This window comes from Pygocentrus nattereri, chromosome 17, assembly GCF_015220715.1.
Source record: "Pygocentrus nattereri isolate fPygNat1 chromosome 17, fPygNat1.pri, whole genome shotgun sequence".
Classification (NCBI taxonomy): domain Eukaryota; kingdom Metazoa; phylum Chordata; class Actinopteri; order Characiformes; family Serrasalmidae; genus Pygocentrus; species Pygocentrus nattereri.
In genome coordinates, this window is record NC_051227.1 from 7141420 (window position 1) to 7167190 (window position 25771).

At 40.7% G+C, this 25771-nt stretch overlaps 1 protein-coding gene across 1 annotated transcript; it reads left to right on the forward strand.

Moving 5' to 3' along the window:
- Positions 1 to 1204: 1204 nt before the first annotated feature.
- On the forward strand, positions 1205 to 24860 carry gap43 (growth associated protein 43). The gene is made up of 3 exons (XM_017709442.2): positions 1205 to 1519; positions 20855 to 21455; positions 24628 to 24860. Exons 1-3 carry the CDS (start codon positions 1490 to 1492, stop codon positions 24705 to 24707), a joined length of 711 nt encoding a protein of 236 aa, XP_017564931.1. The 5' UTR covers positions 1205 to 1489; the 3' UTR covers positions 24708 to 24860.
- Positions 24861 to 25771: the final 911 nt, after the last annotated feature.

Below are 25771 nucleotides of genomic sequence, written 5' to 3' on the forward strand. Positions count from 1 at the left end.
GGAATCACAGTGTGTATTAACAGAATACCAATGGTAACACCAAGGATTCATGAATGTATTCATCGCATAATATCACTTGTTATAATTACAGTATGCATTAAAAGAATAGCAGTGATTCAGCAGTGAACCGAAGATTTGCTAATGATGTCTCAACGTATTGTGAGTTCCCCTGTAATAAAAGCACATATCAGTGATCACACCAAGGATTCACCAATGCTTTCTTAATGTAATGTTAGATCATATTCACTATTTATAAATATAGAATATCACTACCACTGTGAGCCATTCTGACTCTGTAATTTTCTCTAGAATGGAATATTTCACATCAGAACTCTCTGAATGACTATTTACATCTTCACCACTGAATTATGCAGAAACGGGGGAGAAAAATCAATGGAATATTAATGGTCACACCAAGGACTCACAAATGTATTCTTCACATGTTGTAAAGAATATCGTGATCACAGTATATCTCAATATGACACCAGTGGTCGCACCAAGGACTCATTCCAAGTCATTCTAAATTATGTAACAATAGTACAGCACTGGTCACACCAAGGACTCACATATGCTACACATTACATCCTAATATAGTGTAAAATACAGCATTATCACAATGTGTAGCAATATAATCGCAATGTTTTATTTTGCCCATATCGCGCATGCCTGATCCACACCCATGGGCTTTCACATGGTCATCGATTCAGCACCGTTACCATGTGAACAGCGCTTGGAAAATACAAGAGAAGGTTTCAGCACTGCTGGGTCCTGGCTACCTACACGCTGTGAACCCAGATATAAACGAATATCAGATGATGTTGGTGCGAGTTTGGTGCAAATGACACTTTTCAGCACCTAAAAGGGTCAATAGATCCCATAAAAGACCACAGCGAGAACCTGCTAGCAGCCGGCAAGGCCACCGCCCTGGACCGGGGGAGGGAAAAAAAAGAGAAGGATGGGTGTTGGTGGCGGTGTTGGTGGCGGTGGTGGTGGGGGGAGTAAAAGGAAGGGGTGGGAATAGTCTATGGACAGATTGGACATATTCAGTCATTCATAGCCTAGGAAAGGCAAGGAAGGGTGGGGTTAGAGCCTAAGCTTGTGGAAAGAGGGAGAAGAAGGGGGGCTACAATGGGTGGGTTCATGAGCATGCAAGGGAGAGAGTGAGAGAGAGAGAGAGAGAGAGAGAGAGAGAGAGATAGGAGGGGTTTATAGGGTGGGTTTAGTAGTCATTGTTAGGCGGCGTGTCTCACAGCGGACTACCGGCGGAGTGCATGTGTGTGCGTGTGGGCCAAGTGTAATGAGTAAAAGCATCAGACGCCTCAGCTGTTGATACAGCCGGGAGTGTGTGTGAGCGAGAGAGAGAGAGAGAGAGAGTGTGTGTGAGAGAGGGAGAGAGAGAGAGGGAGCGTGAGAGGAGAAGTGCAGAAAAGGAAGGCAAAAGAAGGCGGAAAAAAAGAGAAGAGAGAAGGAAAAAAAGGATACTCCAAATATGCTGTGCTGTATAAGAAGAACAAAGCCGGTAAATATTCCTCAGCCTTTCCTGTGGTTAGTAGTTTGGGATTTTAAGACTTTGGGATTGGGATTTTTTTTAAAGGCTCAGACTTCTTCGCTCCTCAGCAAGCCTTGGGTGGGGGGGCGGTGGGGGGGGAGAAAAGAAGAAGCCTCTTGACACGCCTTGTTAATGTAATTAAGGTGGTGACAGCACAGTGAGCCTGGAGCTCTCGGCTTCTCTTTATGGCACTTTTTTAAAATGCTGCTCCCAAAAAGGAGCTAGGAACCAGAAGCGTGCCCAGATGCCATTGTGGCAGCGGGTTGATTATTGCAAGTTTGGATTTAAGAGCAGAGCCGCACATTTTTTTTGATGCACGGCTGCTTTTGAGGGAAGCGTGAATGCAAAGCTTGCATTGTTGCTTTTGAGGTGAATGCAGGTGCAAATTGCATTGCATTGCATGGTGAAGACCGGGGTGTAAGTTAGAGCTGTAAAAGAGTGAGAGAGGGGGGGAAGAAAAAGGGTGGGGTGCAGACTGGCTGCACCCAAGTGGCAGTTGCATGGAGAGCGCACATGCACTGGTAATTCGGGGGCTACCTTTGGACAAAACTGGACATTTCGGCAAGCCTATTTCTTAGGGTTTTTTCCATTTAACCGTCTTTTAGGACGGATGAACAGCTGGATGGGTGGGTGGGTCCAGGGGCATCTGGCTTCACTCCTCAGCGGTCTTGTGTCTAATTCTGTGCATGCATACGAGTGCAAGTTGCTGTCGTATGTTTAATCCCATTTTTTCCTTGTTTTGGGAGAGCGAGGCTTCGCTGCATTGCAATGCCAAACCAACACCCCATGCACTCGCGCGCGCGCGCTCGCATACTGCATGCATGCAGTCTCGCGCGAAACCAGCGTGACGATCGACGCGCCGGAAAAGTAGAGCAACGGTGAGGTCATGAGGTGCAGGTGGCAGGAGGAGGGGGGGGGGGTGAAAAGGGGCAGGTGGAGGGGAGGTGGGTGGGATGAGAATGGGGGTGGATTTCTTTTGTTCTCAGAGCGATGAAGCAGGTTGTTCAGAGCGAGGCGAGGCGAGGCGAGGCACGTGTGACGTGAGCACCCGGCGAGATGTAGGCTTGGAGCTCCGTGGTGGGAAAATCCGCGGAAAAGGGAAAAAGGGCGTGGCAGGAGGAGAGGAGGATTCACTGCAGAGAGAACGAGGGCGAGCGAGGTAGAGATGGAGAGAGGGAGAGGGGAGAGAGAGGGAGAGACAGAGGGAGAGAGAATGGAACACCTTTTCTGAGTAAATCCAGGCGGTCCACACAGCTGGGGTCTTTGGTTTTCCGGCAGCTTTAGGCACATGTCTGCCTTAATCGGCAGCTAATGATTTCTTCTTCCTCTGTTCCGGTTTCTGTCTCCCCTCCTCAGCCTGAAATCCCTAATGGATCCCTATGTGTGGGGGTGGGGAGGTGTATATCCCCCCACACATACTCAGACAAGCCACACCTCCTGGTCAATCCCAATGGAGGTATTACTAGCTGATCCCAGTGGAAGAGGCACAGTCACTTTCAGGCAATAGTTAGCCAGATAAATATCGGGAGATGGGGCTGTGGAGGAGGCGGGGTTACTGCTAGTAATTGTGGCTGAGGAGATTGGACATGACTAGCCCATTGTGGCTCAGGAAGTTGATGTATTGCTCGCCATCATCAGGAGGTGAGGTGCACAGTTTGGATAGTTTTGAGGTAGAACATTAAAAACCCAACCCAGTCCAGTTTGGGAAGTACAGCACTACAAACCCAGCCTGGTTTGAGAGATAGACCCTTACAAACCCAACACAGCTTTGGAGGTAGACCATTACAAACCCAGCCCAGTTTAGGAGGTAAAAAAATGGGTGGGTGGGTACCTCCACTGGGATTGACCAGGAGGTGTGCCTTGTCAAACCCAACCCAGTTTGGGAGGTAGAACATTAAAAACCCAGTCCAGTTTGGGTGGTAGAACATTACAAACCCAGTCCAGTTTGGGAGGTAGAACATTAAAAACCCAGTCCAGTTTGGGTGGTAGAACATTACAAACCCAGTCCAGTTTGGGAGGTAGAACATTACAAACCCAGTCCAGTTACGAGGTAGAACATTAAAAGCCCAACCCCATTTGGGACGTAGAACATTAAAAACCCTGTCCAGTTTGGGAGGTAGAACATTAAAAACCCAGGCAAGTTTGTGAGGTAGAACCTTACAAACCCAACCCAGCTAACCTTACAAACCAGCCCAGCTTGGAAAGTAGAGGATTTCAAACTTAGCCTAGTTTGGGAGGTGGAACATTGCAAACCCAGCCCAGTTTGCGGTAGAACATGGGGCTAATCATCAGGAAGCATGGTCACTTCTGACTAATCATCAGGAGGCCGAGGCATTGCAGGACAATTCTAGATTGACTTGCTCAAGAGGAAGAACATTACACACCCAACTAGCTTGAGAGGCAGGGCCAGTGCTTGACTGTATAAGCAGCAGTCATCAGAATGTGGGGCTGCTGCTTACACAGTCCAGCTAGCTCAGAATGTTGAACATGTTAAGATTAAGAGACGCTTAGTCCCACAGCGGGGAAATTTCACCTCCATGCAGTGAAATCGAACCCATCCATGCACCACATACACACTAGTGAACACACACTAGGGGGCAGTGAGCACACTTGCCTGGTGCCTTGGGCAGGGAGCATTTGGGGGTTAGGTGTCTTGCTCAAGGACACCTCAGTCATGTACTGTCAGCTCTGGGGATTGAACCGGCGACCTTCTGGTCACAGGGCTGGTTCCCTAACCTCCAGCTCATGCCCCAATATCCTAGCCCATCCTAACTCGGGAGGTGGAGGTACTGCTTGTCAGTTATAAGGAGGCAGGCCTAGATAACCTTCAGTAGGCAGGGTTACTAGCTACTCAACAGGCTACAGGGCTACCAGTGACTGAACTACCTCAGGACATTGAATCTTAGTAGGTCAGCTTAGCTCAGGAGGCAGGGCTACTGCTCTCCGGTCATCAGGTGACACAGGCTTGTCTAGCCACATGTCAGGAGACAGGGCTCAGCTTCCTCAGGAGATGGAGCATTACTTAGCCCATCCTAGTTCCTGCCATTAGCCAATCACAGCATAAGAGGTGGAAGACTACTAGCCAATCCCAGCACACGAAGCAGGTTGTTGCTAGCCACTCTCAGGCCAGGAGGCAGGGCTGCAGCTAATCCTAAGGCTTTGAGATCTCATTAGCCAATCCAAGGCCAAACAGCTTGGAGACTGCAGCCCAATCCCAGCGACGGCTTGACAATTCTGCCTCAGGAGGTGTGGTTTTGTCAGAATGTGGGTGGGGAAAAGAAATAAAGCGAGATTTAAAGCTGTATCTCCCACTGGGGCGTGGCCCTCAGTGCTATTCCACCAGCACACCACCATAAAACACACACGGCTTACTGAACACAAGCCATAAAATCTGCAGCTACTTTTACACTGAGGACAATTCATGCATGAAAACGACAGCAGACACCTACACAGGCACCTGCAGTGTCCCAGATTTGCACACGCCGAGTCCCTCTTAATGTACTGCTGCATTTCAGATTGTGCTACGAAAGTGATAATAATAGAAAAATATGGATGGATAACAGGACATATGACGGATGATTTCAAAGCCGTCCTGTTCAGAGGCATCGTTTCATATAGGAAGAGCAGTTTCGGATCAATAGATGCTCCTATGAGTCATCGTTTGGAGCAGCTGCTGATTGAGATATTGGTAGTGACAGGAGAATCACACAGGTTTTGCGGGTGCATTTGTTTTATTGAACTGGCAATTTGAATGGGCTTTAGCAGATTGTTATATAGTAGCTTCAGAGAATGAATATGACTTGTATGGTATTTTCCGTTACTGCTTAGTCACTTTAATGAGGAAATAAATGTGTAACGAAATCTGAAAATAACATCCTACCACATGTAGCAGGGTTTAACCCTCAGAGGTCTACACTTATTATGGTCCTTTTGCTATAGGATTTCATTAAAATGAAAATTTCATTACTGAACCCTGTAATTAACTGCATAATACCAATGCAATTATCAGGAAGGCTTGCGTGGCCAATCATCAGGAGACAGGGTTATTCCTAGAAAAGTCCAGCTCAGCTTCCTCACGAGATGCATATACATGGCTCGTACATACAGCTTGTTTCGGTAGGCCAAAAAACGTAAAGACTGTTTCTTTTTTCCGCAAAACAGGAAAACGGTAACTTTACGTTAAATTAAAGTCATGATAAAGGACTCTTCTTCTTATGTGGTATGAGTGAGATGTTAGAATCTGTGGTTTCCACTGAACCTCTCTGCCTGTTTCCAGGAGCTACGAGCTACAATTCATAAAAAGGTAGCCGGGCGTAGGGTTAATGCGAGTGTCGGCCACTGGGAGACCTGCTGATACACTCAGTTGGAAATCAAGGCCATGACACGGTGGTAACTCAGCGCATTAGTGGAGGATGGGAAAATGTATTCAGCGCTAACCTTACAGCCCTACCCCCTCTTCAAATACCCCCGCCGCTCCTGCCTCGTAACCGTCCCGCTGAGTTATGGCTGTGTGCCAATGAAGTCGCTCTGAACGGCATGTTCGGTGTCAATCATTTTGATTGGACACGCTTTCCTCTAACAGGCCTGGACTGATCACAGCCAGACGGTCACTCTGTCAGTCTTCATACCCTGCCACCTGTCTCGGGCAATTGATTTGAGGCCGGCACCTCTATTAGGGCAAATAGACACTAGATTTCAAAGTGTTTCAGTGTTCCAGTGCTGCTTGGATTGCTCCTCAAATTGACCTGTCCGTGATCCGCCCACCGACACGTTCGTTCGGATCAACTGTTGCCAGGTTGAAGAAGCTTTAGAGAATGTTGGTAGTTCATTTTAAAGTCAGTGTTTTCTGTAGTTTCCTTAGAAACTCAATGTAGTGCTACTCGATTCGATGTATGTCTATTCTGTGAGAGGTCACGATGCTAGTATAGCTAGCGTTTTAAACTGGACACTAGGTAGCAGCAACTATTTGAATGTGAATATACTTTACGGAACCATGAGAACCAGAAACAGTGATAACTATCAGTTAGCCACATTGCTAATGTTAGCCTACTGGTGATAATATTCAACACAGACTGGAAATGACAAAGAAAGTTTAAAAAATCCCACCATGCTAACAGCATTGATATTATACGGTAAATAATATAAAAACTAAGCAGGTTGGAAATGACAACATTGTAAAATTAGCCACCATGCTAATGTTAGCTAACTGGGAATAATATTTAACGGGTTGGAAATGACAAAGAATTTCCTATCATGCTAATATTATCATCATTACACTGTGGATCAATATATCAAACCTGCCAATTTGGAAATGGCAATGAAATTAAAATTCACACCGTGCTAATATTAGCGCTATTACAAGGTGGATAATACAAAAAACATCGTAAGTTGGAAACAGTGATATCAAATTTGTCACTATGCTAATATAAGCTTCATTACAGTGTGGATTATATGGAAGGCTTTATATATATATATATATATATATATATATATATATATATATATATATATATATATATATGTATATATATATGTATATGTGTGTGTGTGTATATATACAATGATATATACAGTACTGTGTGAAAGTCTTAGGCACCCAAGACACATTTTCAAAATCTGTTTATTTGTGTAGTTTGTGTTTATTAGTGTTAATATTTGAATAAACAAAACTTATAGAATATTAATGAATATATATATATATATATATATATATGTATATATATATATATATATATATATATATATATATATATATATATACACATATATATATATATATGTATATATATATATATATATATATATATATATATATATATATATATATATATATATGTATATATATATATATATATATATATATATATATATATATATATATATAAAATGAATAGTGATTTTCTGGATGTTGGTGTGTTTGTTTACCCATTTCCAAGTCTCTCCTCGAGGAAGCCCAGTATTATATGTAGTTAAAAAGCAGCTCCTGGTTTGACCAATCAGTGCTTCAGTAAATTGAGTTCATGATGTAATTGATGATATTAACGAGTCTCTGTGGCGGCTGTGAAGGTGTCAAAGAAAAATATGGACCCAAGAAATTCTTTGTGATAAACTCACTGCTGAGGTAAACTGTTTAAAAATTTGCTTAGACGCCTAAAACTTTCACACAGTGCTGTAATAAGCCACTATGTTAATGTTAGCTTCATTAAAATGTGAATAATGTATGAAAAACTAAGTGGGTTGAAAACAATGATGTCAAATTAGCCACCATGCTAATGTTAGCATGATACCACAGTGTGACACTTTACAAAATTAATCAAATAAACAACAAGAAAATTGGTAATTTTGGTTTACAAAAACTACAATTATGAATTATAATGACCACATTTGTGCGCAGACCCAGAAGGTCAGTACGGTGAGATCTTCTGGAAGGTGCAATGAGGTCATTTTTCAAGAACCAGCACAGCCATTCCAGTTGAACAAACCGACCAAAAAAAGGTCCAAAGTTTTTTTGAGAGCGCTCGCGTGAATGTAAATAGAATAGCAGGTCAAATCTAAAGCTTTGCGTTATGACAAGAGAGCACGCTTTTGGACAAATATTAAAAAGCGCTGGTCAGTGTAACTACACCATGCTGCGTCCTGGTTCGCTGTTGTTTCCGATAAATCGGCCAGCATATTTACTGGACATCACCTCACTAATGGCGATGATTTCACGCCCGAGATTCAGGAACAGTGCTTTACTCACCCCCCGTGATAAATCACACTCATATTAGCTTTCAGACTGAGAGGCATAGCCGAGCAGGCTAGCAGGCTGTTTTCATGCCACGCCTTAATCCGAATTCGATAGAGTCTGATTCTAGAAGTCATTCAAAATTATATTGGCACTTCTTGTGTGATTCTCTGCTCATTTTTTGGACCCCCCCCCCCTTCTTTTACCTCAGTTTGGTCCTTTTTTCCTTAATCCGCCGTGGAACAAAGGCTCTAAAAGCATTTACCTCAGAGATGGGGGTCCGCTGGCCTAATCCACGGATGATGTCATGGTCTCGGGTGATCGGGGACTATAATGATGAGTGTGACTCATGAGAAATGAGTCATTCTGCAGCGGCAGCTACAACACATCACCTATTACTGGACGGCCGCAGCATTAGCACCCATCTATTTAGCGTTAGCCATCTCTCTGAGCAACAGGTTTCCTAAAAAGGGGGGGTACTCCTCGTAGCTGCTTGCTGCATGCACCGTAATCGCATTGTGCTGTTGTATGATCCAATTAGGATCAATTTTACCTCAGCGTACCTGGTTTTGTGCGCAAACGCAGTCTTAAAACAGCCCTGAAGAGATTAGCCACTCAATTAGCTGCGCCGCCAAACGCTGTGACTGAAGATAGTAGCGTGGAAGACTGTGCGCTTTTATAGCTCAAGGGTTCAATAGGAAAAATGTTTACAGCACCCAGGAGAATAAGAAAATATGATCTGTTCTAATAGCGGATGTGATGAGGGTATTGACTGACTATTGATTAAAAGTAGCTTATAGCTTCACTGTCCATTAAAAAGCAGCAGTAACTACTGCGTGAATGGAAACAACAGGTTTAAAGGAATTCTCCAGAGTTTTTCAGGCTAATCTCTGTCTGCCTGTATCTGTCCATCAACAAGGGAAGGAATGTTTCTTTGGTCATAGAAAAGAGCACAAAAGCGACTGACACCAAACTTAATTAAACTAGAGGCCACTGGGCAGCAGCCAAATCATGAAACAATAAACCATTATTACTACAAAATTTAGAATTAATAAGCCTTTGTTTTTTCACTTAGTCAAAATCCTGAAAAATAGGCCATTATTTCATCACAATCTGCCAAATCCTTTAAAAATAAAGCATTATTACAACAAACTCGTCAGAATTTTGACTTGAATAAGGCTTTGTTTTGACATAGTCAAAAAAGTAAGCAATTTTTTTCAACATAATCATTCAAAATCTCAAGAATATGACACTATTTTGACATAATCCTTGAAAAGCTTGGTAAATAAGATAGTATTTTGAGATAATCTGTCAAATCTCAAGAAAAAGACATTTTGACTTTATCAGTCAAAATCTGGAGATAATTAGCCATGAGTCAAATTTGGGAGAGAATAAGACATCCTATTGACATAATCAGTCAAATTCTTGTGAAAATAACCCATTATTTCAACATAATAGTAAAAGTAAAAATGCTTTCATTTTAACATTATCCACCAAATCTTAAAATAATAAGCCATTATTACAACATAATATGACAACAATTTGAAATAATAAGTCTTTATTACAACATGATCTGACAACATTTTGAAATAATAAGCCATTATTACAACATAATCTGACAACATTTTGAAATAAAAAGCCATTATTACAACATAATCTGACAACATTTTGTAATAATAAGACATTATTACAACATAATCTGACAACATTTTGAAATAAAAAGCCATTATTACAACATAATTGACATTTTGAAATAATATACCATTATTACAACATATTCTGACAACATTTTGAAATAATAAGTCATTATTACAACATAATCTGACAACATTTTGAAATAAAAAGCCATTATTACAACATAATCTGACAACAGTTTGAAATAATAAGTCATTATTACAACATAATCTGACAACATTTTGAAATAAAAAGCCATTATTACAACATAATCTGACAACATTTTGAAATAATAAATCATTATTACAACATAATCTGACAACATTTTGAAATAAAAAGCCATTATTACAACATAATCTGACAACATTTTGACATAATAAATCATTATTACAACATAATCTGACATTTTGAAACAAAAAGCCATTATTACAAAATAATCTGACAACATTTTGACATAATAAGTCATTATTACAACATAATCTGACATTTGGAAATAATAAGCCATTATTACAACATAATCTGACAACATTTTGAAATAAAGTCTTTATTACAGCATAATCTGACATTTTGAAATAATCTGTCAAACCTCAAGAAAAAAGACATAATTATGACATGACTGTCAAAATCTTGAGACAAGTAGACATTAAAAAGTCAAATGTCTGAGAAAATAAGATATCATTTTGACATAATAAATCAGATTCTTGAGGAAAATAAGATGTTATTTCAACATAACCAACCAAATCTAAAAAGAAATTAGCCAATATTTCAACCTTATCCACCAAATCTTGAAATAATAAGCCATTATTCCAACATAATCAGTCAAAATCTTGAGATAAACTCATGCTCAGAGTTATGAAAATATACAAATTTGTATCAATATAAACTGACATTGATTAAAATAACGAATGTTCATTAAAATCTACATTAAAGAGAAATGTTTCCAAATGCTGAGCTTGACTGTCCAATACAAAGTGGAACTGAACAACCTGCCCACTGGCTTCTATTGGGTTTTCTTTTGTTTGTGTATTACTCGCGTATCCCTCTGTGTAGTGATGAGACTCGGATTGAAGGCTGTGGTTATGGACAGTGAGCTGCAGATGAGGCAGATGGAGATCAGGCTGTATTCCTCCAACAGCGAGAGCAGCTCTATTATCTCCTCATTGCTTTCATGAGCTGCCAATGTTCAGTCACCTTATATGGCTCCTGCAGCCCATTACTGGTAAGAATCCAATAACCGGGAGGGCAACACGAGAGTCTGGCCTCCTTACAGAACCTGAGTCTGCATTCTGAGAGTGAGCAGGCTGAGTCTAACTGGGAGGATGTGTGGTGGTACTGCTGTCCGTCCTGTGGACCAAACTGGAACCCAATCAAGGCAATGTTTATTACAGACACACCTAAAATAGATGGTTCCTAACTAAAAGCAATGGCTTATATGGAACCCATTTCATATTTAAAGTGAAACGGTTCCTCAGATTGACAGATTGGTGAAGAATGTGTTGTGTGTGTATATATATATATATATATATATATATAAACAGACATTATTACAACATAATCAGTCAAAAGTTTGAGACAATATGCTAGCATTTTGACATATGTCAAATCTCAAGAAAAAAGACATTATTTTGACACTATTAGAGATAATTAGCCATTTAGCAGTCTGAATTATGAGAGAATAAGACATTATTTTAACATAATCAGTCAAGATTTCTAAAATAACAAGCCAGTATTTTGACATAATATGTCAAATCTCAAGAAAAACGACATTATTTCAACATTATCAGTCAAAATCCTGAGATCATTTTCCATTAATCAGTCAAAATTGTGAGAAAATGATATATTATTTTGACATAGTCAAATTCTTGATATATACAACACACACACATGTGAAAAGGGTCAAGGAGGTCGTCAATTTGCTGTTCGGTTCCCAAAAACATTTTGCGAGCATGACTCAGTTATTTGCACCTCGGTTGTGGTCGCAGATGGAGAACAGTCCAGCAGTCTTCTCAGTAACAATTCATAATTAATGACATGACACCAGTAACTGTTGGGCCCGAACACAGTAAAGCGTGGGGGATTTGATGAGATTACTTTTACCTTTAATTTAATCATTTACTCATTTTAATTTAAATTTTTTTTTATTTCACCCCAAGCTTTTTCCACGGCAATGTATTCTGATTTAATTCCGCTTCACCGCATTATTTCTGCATTAATATCCATAATTTGTCCAGTTCCTCAAATTTGTGAGCCTGGATTATCTTCTTTTTATGTGTTTTGCTTGCTATTGTTGGGTTTCCACAGGAAATATTCATGTGGTGTTCATGTTATGCCAAGTCATTTTTTCATTTTACATTGTTTCAGTTACGTTTGTTCATTTTTTTCCTTCATTAGAGACAAATGAGTATTAAAATAACAGCCATTTGGTGGGGAAATTCAGCCGAGGATCCGGGCGTGAAAAGGTAAACCATCTCTCACCTCTTCACCTTCACACCCTTACACTGAAATACTAAAATCACACTTTTAATCCATCTTCCCCACAAAAATGCTTAAACCGTCTCTTAGAAAATGGTATTCGTTAAGATTTGTGCATTGTTTTTAAGCGTTAGACTCAAAGTTAGCATGCTAATACTGCAGAATTATGTATGTTAGCATGCAAAAAACTAGCCAGGTTAAAAAAAAAAAAAAAAAAAAAATATATATATATATATATATATATATATATATATATATATATATATATGATTAATGGATTTTTAAAATCATGTGTGTTGTCGTAGCGCTGTTGCCTCACAGCAGGGAGGGGCTGGGTTCGATTCCCCAGCCAGGTAACCAGGGTCCTCTCTGTGCGGGGTCTACATGTTCTCCCCGTGTCTGCGTGGGTTTCCTCCGGGTTCTCTGGTTTCCTCCCACAGTCCAAAGACATGCAGTCAGGCTGATTGGACATGCTAAATTACCCCTAGGTGTGAGTGAATCTGTCTGTCTGCCCTGCGATGGACTGGCGACCGGTCCAGGGTGTATCCTGCCTTTTGCCCAGTGACAGCTGGGATAGGCTCCAGCACCCCCCATGACCCAGAAGGAGAAGCGGCTTAGAAGATGTGTGTGTGTGTGTGTGTGTGTGTGTGGTTTGTTGTCGTAATATGTCAAGGTGCCAAATTCCAATATGGCAAACACTCTATAGCAAGGGTTATCAAGAGGAGTGTTAGCTAAGAACGTGTTAAGAAGGCCTTAGTATGAAGAGTGTTAGCATCGGCATGCCATCATATCATATGAAGTGTTAGCATCAGGAAACGATATCTTCTGGTATGCAAATGCTATCAGGGTGAATATTAGCATTGCTATGCAAGTGTTAGCTCGAACAGAATTAGCACTAGCAGGAGAAGTGTTAGCGTTAGCATCCCAGGCATATGACATGTATGTGTTATGATGAGACGGTGTTGCCATACCATTTTCATATAGAAATAAGCAAGTGTTAGCTTCGACTTCCTTCAACAGTAAGCACTATTTAGTAGCAGGAGGGGTGTTAGCACTGGTGTGCTATTCTATTACAACGATACAAATATTATCATATGGTTTGCATTAGCGTTAGCAAGAGTGCTAACGCTGGCATGCCGTTATGATGCTCTTTTAGCATTGCTATCTCATTATAACATCAAGTGTTAGCATGAGAAGTGTTAGCATTATCATACCATTAGCCAGTGAAAACACCCACATGCATGCACACTAGTGAACACACACCACCCGGAGCGGTGGGCAGCCCTATCCACGGCACCCAAGGAGCAGTTGGGGGTTAGGTGTCTTGCTCAAGGACACCTAAGTCATGTACTGTCGGCTCAGGGGATCAAACGGGTGACTTTCCGGGTCACAAGGCTGGTTCTCTGACCTCCAGCCCACGACTGCCCCCTAATAAGCAAGTGTTAGCATGAGGAGTGTTAGCATGAGGAGTGTTAGCATGTAAAGGTTCTATATTTTAACCAAACAAGTACATTTATAAATTCCTGTCATTCCTCCAGAAATAATGTCTAGTACGCAGTTATACTTCAAAGTAAGGGACAGTTTGACAGGTACTGCTGCTCTTTAAGCTTCCCCTCTTGCTCCAGCCATTTCAAAACATTTATAAACCCCTTTTTATCGAGTCTGGCCTCTGTCCAGCTGTAAACGCCCAGCTGAATTATGGAGTTTTAGGATTAACAGCCCGGACTACAGTCCTTAAAGCGATGCCAAACGCGCAGTGGGCAGGCGGGCTGTATATCACACAGCCTGTTCAGCCAGGCTACTATTTTATCCATGCGCTTGAATCATCCAGCGATTGTGGACGAGCTCTGATGCTGCCATTTGGCCTCTCAGTGGTTCCTGGCACCCACGCGTGCAGGACAGAAGGAGAGGTTGTATGTGTGAACGCTAGGAGCTGAGGGACTGTCCGTTAGCATCAGGTGCCAAGAAGCATGTGACTGATAATTTGGTGAAGCTTTAGGCACTTTCTTTATCGGACGTAATGTTACGCAATATAGAATCCGCTCAAATCGGCAGGTTAGACTTCCCAAACCCATAGCTGTGTACCGAATCAGTACATAGTAATTGCACATTCGGGCACTGGCTAGGTCTCTAGGGGTGGAAATATTGGGACACTGACCACTCAATTACATGTGATACGGGTGCAGGGACAGTATCCAACAGGTCGGCTGGTCTGCTGTGCTGTGCTTTAGCCACACTGTCATTTGTGGGATGAACATTACAGTCATTTTAATCCACATTCTCATTTCGCTCGCTCTGAAACTCAGATACAGCAGCATCAGCCAATCGCACATAGAAATGTTTTATGCAGTTAAACCTCACCTGTGTGCTTAACACTGCTAGCATGATGCTAACTTCTTTTAGCATCTCTAGCACCAAGCTAACCATCGTTCATCGAAGCAATTCATATCAGCAGTTAAACAGCCAACTGACGACTGAACAGACTTTCAGCTGATGTTTGTTAGTTTGCTTGTTTGTTCGTTTCAGCAAAGATTTCAACTTAAAGTCTGCCTGCAGGCCTGAACTAGGCTAGTTAGCCTGTTAGCTATAAGCTTGTTAGCAGGCCCAACTGCTTTAATATCATATTTTGCTCACAAACTAAAAAAAGTCAAACTAAAAAAACTAAACTAAAAAACGAACTAAAAAAAAACGCTTGTGAAACTGTTGTGAAATTGTTTCTACTACTATACAATATTATCACACTGAATATTGCATGTTACGCTAGTTTATAGGTAGCATTGGTAGCCATTACATTAAACATTTATGTCAAAGAGCACCTTTAAAGCTAAATGTAGGAACAAATCCAACTTAGCTAAGAAACTAGCAGGTTGCTATAAATGATTCAGTTAGTAGAAAGCTGACAACTGACAGTGATAAAGTGCTCGCTAAATCTAAACACGTGTTGATGGTAGTATTTTATTCATAAGTGTGAAAAAAATAAACATTAATACTTTTTCCCAGGTGAAACTGAAATTGAGATAGCTTCCATCCTCCATTTTAAAACCTTCCGAAGTGAGTTTGAGAAACTGTATTGTGGTGTATTGTGGTAATTTTCAGGGAAAGGAAGATCCAGTGCACCGGAATGATTTTGATTGGGACCTTCAGATTAACTAAATAAAAACATGGTCCAGCTCATGTTAAATATTTTGCTACATGTTAAACTTGAATCTGAATATGTAAAGATCATAAAATATAGCTACAAAAACCAGCACAGACCAGCAAAACCAGCATGTGTTGTGTTTTGGATGTTGGTATGCTGGTCAACCAGCATGACCATACAGGGTGACCAGCTAAGCCAGCACCAGACCAGCACTAACCAGCATAAACCAGCTTAGATCTTGTCCCAAAATCTAATTGGCTGAGTCGTGTTCAAATCTGACAGCTGGGATAGGCTCCAGCACCCCCGGCGACCCTGAGGGAGAAGTGGCTTGGAAAATGTGTGTGTGTGTGTGTGTGTGTTCAAATCTGTTGTAAAATACCTGACACACACTGACCACCTCATGACAATTGAATTCTGTATTAATGTGATGCTATGTGGTTAACATTGACCACTCAGTGTACTGACCATCAGAATGTATATGAAGTAAATGGACAAAACAGTACTAAGAATAATCTGCAGTAAGAACCTAAGTATGTTTAAACCGAGATGATCAGCCAAACTAGGCTGATCAACTTGGCTAACTCTGATAGCTAACAAGCTAAGAGGCTCCTCTGTTAATAGCCAGCATTAGGCCTCTAACAGTTCTTGCTCCTTTTGTATAGTTTGCGTAGTAATCCTGCTAGAGTTCCTTAATATAGGTGATCAATTGGAGATCAAAGCTGATGTGTGCAGGTGATGGACTGCAGCTGCTTTGATGCCAGTGATCAATAAATCCTTGGAAGTCTTGGGCATGGAGCCATGCAGGAACATAAGGAGAAGGTGAAGGGCCAGAATGCTATCTCCACAAACTCACACCTACAGCTGAGGTGGCTTGTTAAACACTGGGCCAAAACCATCTGCCCAGTCACCCATGAGAAACCAGCAGCTAATATGGCTGCAGCTTTACCTCTCTCTCTCTCTCTCTCTCTCTCTCTCTCCCTATATATATATATATATATATATATTTTCCTACCTTATACAGTGAGCATTTTGTTACCTTATAGTGAACCTTATCTTATTATAGTGAATCTTTTCCAACCTCATACAGTAAACCTTTTGCTACCTTATAGTGAACCCTTTCACCTTGTAGTGAACCTTTTCTTACCTTATATGGTGAATCTTTTCACTTTATAGTGAACCTTTTTCATCTTATATAGTGAATCTTTTCCAACCTCATACAGTGAACCTTTTCATCTTATGGTAAATGTTTTCTTGTCTTATATAGTGAATTGTTTCCTACCTTACACTTTGAACCTTTTCACCTTATAGAGAACGTTTTCTTACCGTATATAGTGACCCTTATGTTACCTTATTGGGCAGTTGTGGGCTGGAGGTTAGGGAACTGGCCCTGTGACCGGAAGGTTGCCGGGTTCGAACCCCAGGGCCGACAGTCCATGACTGAGGTGTCCTTGAGCAAGACACCTAACCCCCAATTGCTCCCTGGGCGCTGTAGATAAGGCTGCCCACTGCTCCGGGCAAGTGTGCTCACTGCCCCCTATTGTGTATGTGGTGTTTCACTTCACGAATGGGTTAAATGCAGAGGTGGAATTTCCCTGGTTGTGGGATTAAAAAAGTATCACTTAATTTATAGTGAACCTTTTGTTACTTTATAATGAACCTTTTCACATTATAGTGAACATTATGTAGTGAATCGTTTCCTACCTTATACAGAGAACCTTTTCACCTTATAATGAACCTTTTCTTACCTTATATAATGAATCTTTTCCTACCTTATGCATTGAACCTTTTGTTACCTTATAGTGAACCTTTTCGTATCTTATATAGTGAATCTTTACACCTTTCATAGTGAACCTCTTCTTACCTTATAGTAGTAAACCTTTTCACCTAATAATGAACCTTTTCACCTTATATTAAATCTTTTCTTACTATATATAGTGAACCTTTTACCTTATAGTGAAACATTTAACCTTATGGTGAACCTTATCTTTATTATATAGTGAACTGCAGTGGACTATGTCTGAAACTATGCCTTTTTCACTATATAATGCAATATTTTATGCTATATCAGAAACTATACCCTGTTGATGTGGTATTGATATTAATATAATATAGTGCACTGTTTTGTATTATGTCTAAAACTGGCTTTCGGGAATGGTTTACTCATCAACTCAGTCGCTATTCATTATATAACATTTGCTATTTAGTGAACTGACTAGGGCATGTAATGACCAAAAAGGCACTATGTAGTGCAATATTTTGGGTTATATAAGAAACTATGCCTCATTCACTATATAGTGCACTATTTGAAACTATGCTGTATTCAATATCCAGTATTTTGGGCTATGTCTGAAACTACTATCTGTTCACTTTACAGTGCTTTATTGTGAACTATACCCTGTTCACTATAGACTACACTATTTTTGGCTTGTCTTTGCCTGAAACCATGCCCTGTTCACTATATAGTGCACTATATAAAGGAATGTTGTCTTATAGTGCTCCTAATTTTACAAGGTAGGGAAATCCCTAAATATTGACTATAGAAAAGAATATATAGTGCACTATATAATGCACTATATAGTGAAAAGGGTGTATTTTCAAATATAACCTAAAATAATGCACTATAAAGTGAATAGAGTGTAATTTCGTATATACGCCAAGATATACCCCAAGATATACCCTAGGAGTGCACTATATTTAGTGAATAAGGCAGTTTCAAGCATCTTCCAAAATAGTGCACTATACAGTAAACAAGGCACTTCCAGTTATAGTTCAAAATAATGTCATGAATAAGGCATATTTTTAGACCCAGACCAAAATTATGCACTACACTGTGAATAGTATATATTCTATATATAGTATATATATAGAATAGTAATTTCCTAAGGAGCCATGCAAATTTGACATAAGGAAGCATTTCAGAGGTAAATCCAAGACTATAAGCACATTTTCTCAATTCTATTTACATTTATAAGTCTGTTTTAACCCCAAGAAACACTAAATATCATAAGCACACCGTTAACAATGGCATTTCTTGTTAGCGCAGACCATTACACTTCACAAAATTGCTGCTAACACAAAGCTGCAGCCTGATAATCACATAGCTAACAGCTGCAGGTTTCCTGCTAGCTTAAAGTCTGTCAGGCAAACATGGCCTCCTGCAGAGTGCATGGCTCTGGCATAGTGGTTAAAGCGCAGCATGGCATCCTTGCTGGAGCTGCTGGATGATTATCGTGTTTTGGCCACAGCTACAGAGACACTGTAGTGCCGCTTCAACAGTCATGACTGCAGTGTTCCAGACTTTCCACTGCTGAAGGCCTTGTATTCAAACAAGTGTCTGTACCTCTTAGAAAGTGCAAAAACTAAGATTATATAACTGTTATAGACCTAATTAAAGCCTACTGTCATAGTAATTAAAAAAATATAATAAAAATAGTATAGGAAAAGAAAAAAAAACATTCTTAGGTTTTATGTAACACTTGATACCAAATCATTTTGGACAATTTCTGTTTTGTTGTAACAGTGCATATACATTATTTTACATTTCCTTGGGGGACGAAAATGACCTGAATGGTATCATTGCTTATTACAGTGCAGGCTATGGAAATACTGCGTGGTTAAGACTTCATCATATACCTTCTATGTGTGGGATGGTGTGTTATCCACTAGGCTATACAACATTTCACATTGTAGTTTGACAAGGTTGGGAAAGGAGCATCTTTTTGGAAGCTTTGTTATTCTAGGCCAAAATCTGATTGCACACATCGAGTTCATGGAATAATCTTTGGTTATTATGTTACTTGGCAACCAAAGCCTCCAGTTTAATTTTGTCACTATTGTATTAATACAATAAGCTACAATAGGCCATGTATTACACTGATGGCTTTACATGGCTTATAGTTTGGGATTACGAACACTTACTGTTACTCTGATTGCATATTCAGCGCCTGCAGTGCTTGACAGTGAAAGTAGAGCTTTTATTAAATCTACTTGTGCATTAATTTCTTAAGGCAAAAACATAACAACACAACGTTCTTCTGCAAACGGCAACCAAACCAAATGTGTGAAGCCCTTTATGTGCCATTTCTGTGTGTGATTGTTGATAGAAAGTTCCTTCCAATTCACAGTGTTCCAGAATAATCCCCCTGTGCACACTGTTCTAAAACAATCTCCCTATCCACAGCATTCTAGAACAACCCCTCTATTCAAACTGCTCCAGAACAATCCTCCTAATTATACTATTCTAGAACAATCTCCTGTGTGTACTGCTCTCATAAAATCATCCTATTCATATTGTTCTAGAACAATTCCCCTATTCACAGTTTTCTAGAGCAGTTCCCATATTCACAATGCTTTAGGTCAATCCTCCTATGCACAGTGTTCTAGAACAATCCTCCTATGCACATTGTTCCAGAACAATTCCCCTATTCACAGTTTTCTAGAGCAGTTCCCATTTGCACAATGTTCTAGATCATCCCCACATTCACAATGATTTAGGACAATCCTCCTATGTACACTGTTCTAGAACAATCCCCCATTAAAATTCTCAGATTCACACTGTTCTAGAACTATTCCCCATGCACACTGTTCTAGAAAAATCTAACTATTCTCATTATAATAACACTATTCTAGGGCTGTCCTGTCACAGAACTTTTCCCATCATTTACTCTGTTCTAGAATGTTCTCCCCATACCCATACATTACTTCCCATCTTCATGATGTTCTAGAATACCCCTATTTACCCTGCTTTGTAAATGTCTCCCATTCACAATTTCTTTTACACTGTAAGCAGAATGTATGTTCTCCCTTGTCCACAATGTTCTAGAATGTTTCCATTCTCACTGTGCTAGAATGTTTCAGCTTTCCCATTCACAGTGCCCTCGAGTGGTCTCCTTGTTCACCGTTTCCTCATATACTTACCGCCTTCACCCTGTTCTAGTAGTCCCACTGTTGTAGAATGTTTTCTGCCATTCTCACAGTTCTAGGATTAACAGAATGCTAGAACGTACTTCCTCTATTCACACTGTTTTATAATGTTCTTCCCAATTACTGTTCTACATTATTCTCCCCAGTCACAGCATTCTAGAATGTTATCTCAATTCTAGACTGTCCCGCCATTCACAGTGTTCTAGAAAATTGTCCCCTTGTAAAGTGCAAATGGGAGAACGTTCCAGAGTCACCCACCAATCTTGCATGTATGGCACATGTTTGGGGTGGTTGGTGTTTCTTGGGTTGGCGTCCTGCTCCTTGGAGGATGCACCAGATCATGACCTTAACCTATGTTTTTGTCTCTCAGGTGGAGAAGAATGAAGAGGCTGACCAGGAGATCAAACAGGATGGCACCAAACCAGAAGACAAAGCCCACAAGGCGGCCACCAAGATCCAGGCCAGCTTCCGGGGACACATAATCCGGAAAAAAATGAAGGATGACGGCAAGGAGGAGGACAGTCCAGCCGCCCCAGAGGCGGCAGAGGCAGACGCGGCTGAGGCATCTGCGGAGGCGGCCAAGGAAGGGGGAGGCGAGGAGGAGAAGAAGAAGGAGGAAGCCACTTCTCCTGCCACGGAGAAACCGGCCGAGGAAGCTGGAGAGGATAAGGCCAAAAGCCCCATGACCGAGCCACCTGCTAACTCTCCGGCCGCGGCCGACGAAGGCAAGGCCGAAGCTCCTGCGGCCACCTCCCCCTCAGAACCACCTGCTAAACAGGAAGTCAAGGAGGACGCGAAGGAAGCGGAGAAACCTGGAGAAGCCCCCACCGCCGAGGCCGAGAAACCCACCGAGAATGTAAACGCAGACAAGAAGGAGGAGGAGAAGGCAGAAGCCAAACAAGCCGATGTGCCTGCCGCTGCTAGCGAGACAGCTGATTGTGAGGAAGCAAACCAAACACAAGACAACAAAGGTGGGTGGTGTCAGGACAGTTCCACCCATTTTTCCAAAAGGATCTGCATAATTAAATCAATTAGAGGTAAATTAAGTCATTTAGAGGGGTTTGATGTGAAATTCTCCATTCCAGTCAAACTACAAGACTACAAGTAGTGGTGATGGGAACTAGATGTCTAAAGAGTTCAACTATAGTTTTTTAAAATATAGTTTTGGTCTAAATATCTATTTTTTTAACATTTTTGGAGAAGGGGTACATACAGGGTGCTATAAGGCATGTCGCCAAAGAATGATTTTTTCAGATTTAACACTATTTTCAAACCGTTATCCACGTTATATACCAGAGAAAAATCTCCAAAATAATAACTTTACAAGGCAAAAGCATTCTAATACAGGTCAGTGTAATTAATAATAATAATATTATTTTGTATATGTTTTAAGTAGTTTTTGAGCACTTCCATTGCTCTGTTCATCATGAAATTTTGATACAAGGTAAAAGATAAGTGGTGTGTTGAAATGATGCATACATATAAAAATGGCAAAAAATGAAGATATACATGTTTTTGGAAAGTTTTATAAACTAAAATAAGTAGGTTCACTGGTGGTTCTGGATGGTAAATAAAATGTCTATATTTGTGTTGTAGTCATGGCGACCTCTGGTTCCTATCACCACCACTGTAAAGACATCTGAGTAAGTTTTTCTACGATGAACCAGAATTTTACGCAGAAATTTGGAAACAAATTGTGATTTTTTCAATTGCCATCAAATCCAAATCTATAAGTATCTACATGAACCAGCATTACCTGAACTATTAAAGGAAAGGTTTGGTGAAAAATCAGATTTACGCCATTTCCAGTTCAGTTGCTGTCCAAAGCTTGCTTGTTTATTTTCTGGCCTTGCTCAGTGAGGCTAATGAAATGGACAAATCATTTTAGCTGTGCTAATATACAGCTAAGGAGACAGACAACTGTCTGCGTTTGTAACTATAAGGTGCAAAATACAGTGGGTCCTGGGGTGGGGGGGTCCAGGATGTCCAGTCAATCTCTTGCATCTCCTAAATTTAGGAATTTCTGAATCAAAATTCTGCAAGGACTCTCAAAATAATTTTCTTATGACGTTGTTTTTCATTAATGAAAAATTGATACTCAAATGAAAATTCAGGGATTGGTTACTTCACACTTTACAAATTGGTGCACTGGTCTGCCTCAGGGTGGCGCCGTAGCAGATTAGTTCACCCTGTTGGTCCTTCACAACCTAGCAACCGTAACTATGCCTGAAATACCTCTGAAAAACTTTACAACACGCTGTAATGATCTGAAAACTCATCCAATTTTGCAAGGATTTGGTGGAAAGAGTGAGTTATTGCTTATTCCTCAAACCAAAGACAAAAGTGTGAAAGCTCTCAGTTAAAGTGAGAAGAGTGCATTACCAAACTAGAAAACAACAAAAGAAGAACTGTTGCCTTTCCAAAAGAAGAACTGTTGAACCAAACATTTCGGTGCCAGTAGCCCCTCTATGGTGAGGAAGTTAGCAGTTAGCCAACGCTGGAGTAGCCAGCCAACATTGGACCCCAAATACCAAGAAGTATTTCACTCACAGACAGTATGTCATGCCATCCTGTGGTTGTTCTCCTTTTTTCGGTTGGACTTGCTTAGTTGACTGTGGATGCTAAAAGCTAAAAAAGACCAGCAGTGATTTTGAAAATAACACCAGCGTCAGAGGAATCGTCCTAACCTTCCAACACGTCAACAACGTTGATGATGTGTTGGTGGCCTTGCACCTTTAATAAGTGTGAAAATTCAGCGGGGGGCGTTTCATTAGCGCGCTCTAATTGTGAGAACAGATAGTAGCGGATTCGTCAAAAAAGTAATCAGCCAAACAGAAAGGGTAGCGACCGGGGTGAGAACAATTTTAATGGTTGGAAGAAGAAATAAAGGCCTCCTTGTATATTTCGGTGGAACACTTCTTCTACAACCTTGATATCTCAGACACAAACCACGCATTAGAGCAATGTTTCAACTCAGAGATAATTAGCCAAAGATTCTGGCGATGGTTGTTATTGCATGTCAATGATTCTTGAGGGGGAAACAGGATGAGCTTTGGTCTAACTGAATTACCTGATCGATTTCCTCCTTCTAGATCTTATAGTTTGTGCTTTAAGTGCGCGGCGGTTTCGCCCAGAGATCCATACTGATGTGGGCTGCTCGATTCAATCTAAAGTGCATGACTTGACCACAATTAGGCTTTATAGATGTTCTCTCAGGTTCTGCAACAACACTCAAAACCATGAAGGACAGTATTTACTGGCGGCTCGCTTGTTCTTCAGAAAGACACACGAGCCATTAATGAAACTCTAGCCGGCTCGTCTGATCTGTTATATCTGATACATAAATGTGTGGTTGAAACGAAGCACTGACTACTACACAAAAGTGAGAGAAGACCCTTCATTTATTCAATTTCCAGTCATAATGGCCATTAAGTACAAGTGTTAAGCGTGAAAAATACATAAACAAAAAATACAGTTTTTTTTTACTACCATGTATTTAATGTGTGTATTACAGGTGCGTATATACACATAATTTGTGCCTTGCTAGATCTGCCCTAGACAACTGTAAGTGCTGTTTTACAGTACAATAGAAGCAATCCAAGTAATCTCAAAGATATTCAGTGGTGTCAAGGTCTGGACTCTGGGGTGTCTGTTTATCTGACGGGGTAAGTTTTGGGGTCGTAAAATGTTAGGAGCCACATTTTCTCTGTAGCTTTTAATCAGTTTTTGAACTCCTGTTTTTTTTCCTTCCTTCTGCAATTGGATTATCTTATATATGAGTTACTGGACACAGTATGGAATATTCGCTAATTTGTTAATTTGGTGTCGTTGTGGTCATATTAAGCACAATTTACAATGACGTATGACTTAAAAGTAGAAGTTTTCCTCTGAACTACTTTCATGGTAGTCTAGAGATATCTGACAGTAGACCGGCCACCACAGAGTCCAGACCTCAACATCACTGAACTGAGATTAGTTGGATTGTGAGAAGCACAAATTCAAACCAACTTCTAAGACTCAACTTGGGAGGTGTGGAAATGGAAGCTGCAATTAAGGCAAAGGGGACTTCTGTCCCACTGTGATGCATAGAAATAAATGGCTGTAGGGTAGAGCGTTAACTTTATATGCTTTTCCTGCCACCAGATGCTGCAGACGACTCCGAGCCAGCAGACGGCGCTGTTTCGGAAGCGGGCAAGGAAGATGACAAGGACGAGAATGCTTAAGAAGATGATGCAAAGTTGTAAAATGGTAACGAATAATTATGAAAAGGTTGCTCTTTGCCCTCTGATTGTAGAACAAAACAGTCAGTTTTTATTTGTTTGTCCTATTTTTTTGTGTGGCAATGATTTTCTTACATCTATAGGGAGGGGCGTCAGGCGGGGGTGGGGATGGGGATGGGGATGGGGGTGAGGGGGGGGCGGGGGGGGGGAGTTTCCATATGCAACTTGCGGCTCAAGCTAGCAGTGAAGTGATCTGGTGCTGGCTGCTTCGACGTGCGAGAAACAGGCGAGAGTCCGAGCCCGTACTTTCATCAACTTCACCAAAGGACAGACGACACATTTTCTTACTCGAGCTGACCCGTTTGACCCTGGTTTGCATCCCTAGATCACACGACGACACGCGCACAGGCACATAAGTACACTTAACGCCTTTTTCCATTGACCCATAGTAGTAGTGCACTGCTATTTAATAGGGAGAAGTATTATTCCCTTTCAGTGTTCTATGTTGATGCATTGTTTTTTGGCCAGCATTTCATGGATAGCTTGAACCCATCTGATTTCCTTGCATGGGAATTCCTCCTGAGAGGGGGGAACCTTCTCGCAGTCACGGTAAACCAAAACGTGTGGCTTCTTTTTTCGATATCCTTGGTGTTGTTATGACGGTTTGATATCAATTGGAGATATTTCCTGCGCTGATGTTTAAAAATGAAAAGAGAAAAATCGAAATACGAAACAACTAGAAGAAAAAAAAAAAGACGACGAAATGAGAAAAAAACAGCCTTTTCCTATGTTCACGTGAGTGCAATGTCAAGTTTGAATCTAAAAAGGAGTTCAATTGTGGAAAAAAAGTTTCAATGTCTGTTTTCAAAATAAAGAAATGTGCCAATTATCATCACAAGACGCCTATGCTGTGTTTTTGAATGAATTTGCAGGAAGGGGGCGCTGGAGAGGGACGTTTCCACAAAACAGACCACGCTGCTTGCTGCTACATAAATGCTTAGCATGTTAGTTTTAGTTCTTCAGTATATCGCTGTTGTTGGAACAAAACCTCGTATCTCCAGAATGGT

Bases quoted from the DNA above. Each gene is read 5' to 3' on its own strand.
- gap43 (XM_017709442.2), top strand. From the start codon at position 1,490: ATGCTGTGCTGTATAAGAAGAACAAAGCCG. The intron at 1,520-20,854 runs GTAAATATTCCT...TTTGTCTCTCAG, and splicing joins GTATAAGAAGAACAAAGCCG to GTGGAGAAGAATGAAGAGGC. The intron at 21,456-24,627 runs GTGGGTGGTGTC...TCCTGCCACCAG, and splicing joins CCAAACACAAGACAACAAAG to ATGCTGCAGACGACTCCGAG.